Source organism: Haliaeetus leucocephalus, unplaced genomic scaffold, assembly GCF_000737465.1.
Source record: "Haliaeetus leucocephalus isolate CR32 unplaced genomic scaffold, Haliaeetus_leucocephalus-4.0 Scaffold1, whole genome shotgun sequence".
Classification (NCBI taxonomy): Eukaryota; Metazoa; Chordata; class Aves; order Accipitriformes; family Accipitridae; genus Haliaeetus; species Haliaeetus leucocephalus.
The window spans coordinates 17,321,628-17,327,627 of record NW_010972437.1 but is presented as its reverse complement, the minus strand read 5'-3'; the positions used below and the strand labels follow the sequence as shown (position 1 = coordinate 17,327,627).

At 61.5% G+C, this 6,000-nt stretch overlaps 2 protein-coding genes across 2 annotated transcripts in view; both read right to left on the bottom strand.

Annotated features, from left to right (window-relative positions):
• Positions 1-958, bottom strand: part of IHH (indian hedgehog) — an 11,963-nt gene extending 11,005 nt beyond the window's left edge. Inside the window, exon 1 of the mRNA XM_010568090.1 lies at positions 920-958. Coding sequence (XP_010566392.1) covers positions 920-958 — 39 coding nt within the window. The remainder of the gene's footprint in view (positions 1-919) is intronic.
• Positions 959-4,822: 3,864 nt separating this feature from the next.
• The window catches only part of NHEJ1 (nonhomologous end-joining factor 1), a 43,669-nt gene continuing 42,491 nt past the window's right edge, over positions 4,823-6,000 (bottom strand). Inside the window, exons 5-7 of the mRNA XM_010568102.1 lie at positions 5,523-5,652; positions 5,184-5,287; positions 4,823-4,903 (exon numbers count right to left, since the gene is read on the bottom strand). Of these exons, the coding sequence (XP_010566404.1) occupies positions 4,823-4,903; positions 5,184-5,287; positions 5,523-5,652 (315 nt within the window). The remainder of the gene's footprint in view (positions 4,904-5,183; positions 5,288-5,522; positions 5,653-6,000) is intronic.

Here is a 6,000-nt window from a genome sequence, read left to right as displayed (position 1 = left end):
GGCGGCGTGGGCTCGGGGTGGCACCCCCGGGGCTCCGGCCCCCGCCGCGCCGCCTGCTCGCCAGGGGCCCGGGCCTGCGGGCGGGGATCAAACAGAGCAGGGAGGCAGCTGGTTGAAATTTAACCACAATATTCTCGCTCCCCATTGTTTCCAGGGAGGCCCGATATTTCCACAACAGGATTATGGCATCTGATTAACTCGCTGAGACAACAATGAGGGGCTGGGATGGGCTTCCCCTTCTAGCTGCCAAAAGGGGAAAGTAAATACAACACCCTGATTTCAGGAGCGAGGGCTTGCGGGGCCCCCCCGGTTCTCCCCCAGCTGTGTGCCGGGGAGGGGTCCGGCACGGCTCTGCTTGCACCCTCTCTGGCTCCCTAGGACCTTCCCAGGTGAGGCAGTGCCTTGGGATGCCCCCGTACACACAACGCTCTCAGGCATGTCCCTTTGCCAGCTCTTTAGTGGGCACAGGGTATGGGTCGCTCCTAGGGATATACAGAGAGGCCAGGCTGGAATAGCCTGGCCAGACGTCCAACTCTGGCTGCAGGGCTGTGCTGGCCTCAGCAGGACCAAGCAACCTGGGCAAGACAGATGCAGGCTGGGGAGCCAGCAGCACCCACGGGCTTGGGATGATGCTATCCAGTGGCCCCAGTGGACCATTTCCTTTGCAGGAGCTGCAGGCAAAGTGCAACTGGCCAGAGGTGTCTCTGTCAGGTTTTCAGATGCAGTAGCCACACTCCATCAGGTTTTCATACTGGTTTTGGGTACCCAAAACTGGTGCCCAGAGCCTCTGTGAAGTCCTGCCACTGTGCAGGATGGTGAGGCTGTCCCGCTGCTCCTGCACATGATGGAGCAAGAGAGTCTGGCCAGCTGCCTCGGGCTACCCCACTTCTATATCCATTCAGCTGATCCTTCCAGTGGAGCATCCTAAGGGCATCAGCAGAGAGAGCAGCAGAGACATGTCACAGCACCACTCCCCATCCCTGCCCCTGGCTTCCCCGGGCTGCAAATGGGGCAGAGTTTTCTGTGCATCACTGGCACAGGAAAATCAGAGCCTGGGCTAGGTCCACAGGGTCCTCCCGGCTGGTTTGTACTCCCACCAAAGGAAGGAGCCCAGCTTCCCACTTCGCTCATCACTGTTGCAAGGGTGAGGGGAACAGGGTCATCTGGGATGGCGCTGGGTCTGGGGGGTGCAGCACATCCCCAGAGAGAAGTGTCCTATGGCTGCCAATGACCCAAACCCAGACCTCCAAATAACCTCTGCAGCCTGCCAGCATGCAGTGTGCATGTCACACGAATCTGTCCCCCTCCCAGCAGCTCCAGGCTGACAGCAAGCAGCCTAGCCCTGCCCTCACTGGTACGATGTTCATGTCCCATGGCAGCCCAGGACTGCAGACAGGGAGCTGGCTTTGTCCATGACGGCAGCTCCTACCCATGCAGGGGCCCCGGCATCTTGCATCGGCTCTGGCCACAGTGAGCAGTGACAGCGTCCTGTCACTGGGTGCAGAGTCCGTCACCTCTCTGTGCAGCATTCCCAATGCCAGCCCATGTCCCTGCCGGGCAAAGCCCACTGGCACATGGGGCCAAATGGGACAGGAGCCCCAGGCACCATAGGGCAGGCAGGGCTGGGTGTGCGGGGAGGCGGCTGGAGGCTGCGACAGGGTCCGTCCAACCAGGGGTGAGGGGGAATTTCTGCCCAGGGAGCTGGTGGGAAGGGACGCCTGCTGCCGCAGCACTAGATCACAGGGAGGAATTACCTTCCAGTGGAGGTGGGAGAGACGCAGCGTCCGTCCCTGTATCGCACGGCATCTCATACAGCGCTCAGCCACTCTCAGGCACCGCCGGGACGCTTGGCCACCACGCACTGCATGTGGCTCCTGCCTGCGTCCCCAAGTCCCTCTTTCCTCTGCACCTTAGCTTTCCCCCCCACCGCATCCCTCTATCCCTGCCCCGAGCGGGAGGGCAGCATCCCGTAGACACCTCGCTGGGCTCCCGGGGCTGCCGGGGCCCGGGGGCACGGGGCTGGCACAGGCCCCGCAGGGCTGCCCGGAGCCGGGCGCTGCGCAGGGCGAGCGGGCGGCGGAGCCGGGCGATGCAGTCTAGGTGGTGCTATTTCTCTATTTTTGCACTGGACGGGTTTGCGATTTTCCTCTCCCCATTCGCTGCCTTGGTCGTCTTCTTCTCCTCTCTCTCGCTCTTTTTTTTTTTTTCTTTTCCTTTTCTAAAAATACTTGACAGCGATTGAAAGGTCCCTTTAATCGAGGCCACAGAGCCCTTATTAAGGGCACGGGTCGGGGTGCTGGGCCGTGCCCGGCATAACGGCTTCATTAAACCCTGCGAAAACTAATATTTATGGAATCAAATTTATGGAGGCCGAGGCCGAACTTGTGGCCTTTAATGTGTGTCGGGAGCTCAAATCCAGCCGGCTCCAGGGAGGAGGGGGTGGGGACAGGGAAGGAGACCCCAGTGGGACAGGATGGGACAATGAGTGGTGACACTCCCTGGAGCCGGCGGCAACCTGGGCCAGGGAGGCACCAGTGGCCCCACTCTGGAGTCTTGGGGGCTGGGGTCCCTGCGGTGGCCTGGGGGACATCGGCAGAGTTCTTTTTCCTGCTGATGTCTTCACCCTCCTCCTTTTATTTACCCCCTATCTGTGTTCCTGCAGCCCCACCTTCCCTTGCCCTGGGAGCAGGGCGAGTGGAGCAAGATCTGTACCTGCAGCAGGTCTTTACCCCCAGCCCATGCCTGCCGGGGTGCTCGCCCGTCCCTTGGGCACAGAGCCGCAGGGCTCCCTGGGGGCACTTTCTCTGCAGCAGGACAGTGCTCTTGAGCAACACCCCTGCAGCATCCCTGGGACTGGCTCCCCTGAGCTGAGAATCCTAGGGAGAAGCAGAGGCACAGCCTGAGTGCAGCTGGCAGCTGGGATGACCCTGGGTGCAGGTGCTGGTCTGCACCATCCGCTCCCCTATAGAGCCCACCAGCCACTGGCACAGTGGGATGGGAATGTCGTCTGTGTCTTCCCCCCCCCGCCCCGATGTGATATCCCCTCAGCCCCAAGGAGGACAGCTGAGCCAAAAGGCCTCGCTGGGGTGATAAGCCCTTCTCCTACAGGTCCTGGTGTGCACGGGGAGGCAGCATGAAGCCTGGGCCCAGCACAGAGCTGGGGGACCTGTTTTGGAACAGAGCAGCTCCCAGGCCAGGAGATGGAGCCCACATGGAGCAGAGGTTGCACCAGGGGACAACCTGGTGACAGAAGACACATGAAACACAGAGCTGCTAACCTCCTGCTGCCCCAGTCCTACCCACCCCCCAGCCAGTAGCAGGACCCTCCCTGGTGACAAGTGCCCATCAGGCAGACCAAAGGTGCCAAGGTAAGATGCTGGTAGATGGGAGAAGGCAGGATACAAGCCAGCTATGGCTGTCGGCACTAGCTCCCCACCCCATGGCTTCCCCTTCCCACCACCCACCCTGCCCCGCGTGCTGCTCCCTCAGAGAGGAAATATAAAAAGCAACTGGCTGCTCTCGCCCAGGGACTGGCCGGCCATGGCCCAGCAAAGGCCCTTTCATTCTCCTTCCACAGACACAGGGGCTGCTCCGGATGTTTTTGTTTCCCCCTTGCTGCCTGGGAGAGCAGGCAGCATGACTGCAGCCAGCCCAGCCGTGGGGAGCGGGGCAGCTGGGGGCACAGGTCCCTGCCCCAAGAGTTTGGCACCGCCGGCTGCAGCCTGCCTGCAGCAGTGCTGCCTGGATCTCTGCCTGCTGTTTTAGGACCTGGCTTGGGCACAGGAGTGGGGTCCCAGCCCCAAAGGAAGTGTGTGAACACAAGAGCTGGAAGAGGAGAGCAGGGGTTAATGGATGGATGGATGGATGGATGGATGGCGTGTGGAGGGGCAGAGTTGGTGCTTTGTGTCCAGGGAGCATCTGTAACTTGCTCCAGGGCTGCTCCCAGGCCTGGGAGCTTTCAGTATGTTAGTGGCTTGGTTGTCCCCTGCTCCTTGGAGGCCAGAGCATGGATTAACCCCGTATCACCTGCCCACTAACCCTGGGGGAGCTGCCTGCAAGTGGAGGGTGCCCCTCAGTCCAGCCAGGCTGCCTTTTCCAATCTACTGCTGCAAGGGCTTCATCTGGCTCCAGGCACCAGCACATGGCATGTCCCCGGTGTGGGACAAGGAGAACGTGGTCTCCAGCCCCCCCCCAGCATGCTGCCCCCTCAGTATCTGGGGGTCCCCTCATGTGCACCCCACCCCACATACTGCTGCTCAAGGTGAGGCACAGTACGGGCTGGGAGGTGCCCCATAGCTATGAGCTAGTGTCACCTCCGCACCATCCAGAGCTGTCACAAGCCCCTGGGACAGCAGGACTGGCCAGAGGGGGACCCAGCAGCACCAGGGCTGCACCCCTGCCTGGACATTGCTGGCCCAGGGGAGGACAGAGCAGAAGCAGAAGGAATCTCACTCAGACACAGCCCTTTATTGCAAACCCACACAAGAGCAGCCAAACCCCACAGCCCTCCCAGAGCCCCAGCTGTCCAACACCCACCCGGCAGCATCCCTCCCATTCCCCCCGGGTGCAGCACTGGCTCCACCATGAGGCAGTCTGGGCAAGCTCTGCACGAGGAAGAGGGAGAAAAGAGGTTCCTGAGACACCATTGAAGAAAGGAGATGCTCCATCTCCCTGGCTGGACACACCTTGGGAGGGGACCATGACCTGGGCAGGGTCCGCCAGGAGATGCAGGAGAGGAGGCAGAGGATGTGTGGGTGCTCTGCACTGCCTCTCTTGGATGCTGGGGGGAGCAGAGACCCTTGGGGTGAGTAGCAGTGACCTTTCAGCTGAAGAGCCCCTTTGCCTTCTTTGGCTTGGCCTTGGCCACAGGCAGCCGGAGCTTCTGAGCTGGGGAGGAGGCCGGCTGGAAGCGAAGGGGAGGCAGTGTCAGTCCCCCCTGGGAGGTCATGCAGGATGGGTGCGCGTGTGCAAGCAGTGACACTCCCATCATCCCTGTGGGGGAGTGCAAACCACACACACATGTGCAACCACACGCTCCCCAGCCAGGGTGCATGGGGTAGGAACCAAGCTGAGTTGCCCAGTCCTTCCTGGAGGGGCATGGGGCTGGGATGCAAGGAGGGAAGGGAGGTGCGGGCCCCATCCTGCCATTGGTACAGAAAGGCTGTTTCTAGAGCTGCACTCACCGTGGTTCCCTCGCTAGAAGATGCTGTTTCATCCTCCTGGGATGGAGGTGGTGGATGGGGGTGCCCTGTGGTTTCTGCAGCAGGTGTTGGGCCCTCAGTGTCCTCTGGTACCAGCAGAAAGAGATGCAATTTGGGATTGAGATGATGGAGCACGGGGCATTGCCCAAACCCACACCAGGAATGGTGCGTGGGTGGGGGAGCTCTGCCCATGGGGAAAAAGCAAAGGGGGAGACTGTTGCATGGGGTGAGCTGCACCCAGAGCCCTACTCCTCTTCCCCCGGATGGGGCCTCAGCCGCAGGGGGGCCGGGTGCTTCACATACTTCCCATCCCACAGCCACGGAGCTCCTCACCTGAGTGCTGCCGTTTCCGAGACTGCTTGGCCTCCTGCTGCGTCACTGCTGTGTAGAGCTGCTGCAGAGCAGAGGCGAACGCCTGCCCTTCTGCCACACCGCAGATCTGGGGCAAGCTCTGCGGGAGAGAGCAAAGGCACCATCACCCTGCCAGGAAATCACCTCCCAGCAGCCAGTTCCTGCCAGGATGCGCTGCCACGGTGCCGCAGTGGGGCAGAGAAGGGGCCGTGCATCCCTCTGCCCATCGGGCTCCATCTGCTTTGCCCCAGGGACCGTGGCACAGTTTGTGGGGCCAGCCAGTGCTGGCACTGGGCAGGACGTGGCTGCTCCCCAGTCGTGCACACACACGCACACACGCATGTGCGCACACCTGCTCCGGCCGGCCGGCTGCCTTCCCATTCAGAGGCAGACTGCAGAGGCTTTCGAGTCATTCATGAAGCGCTGGAGATAAGATCGCACGGGAAGG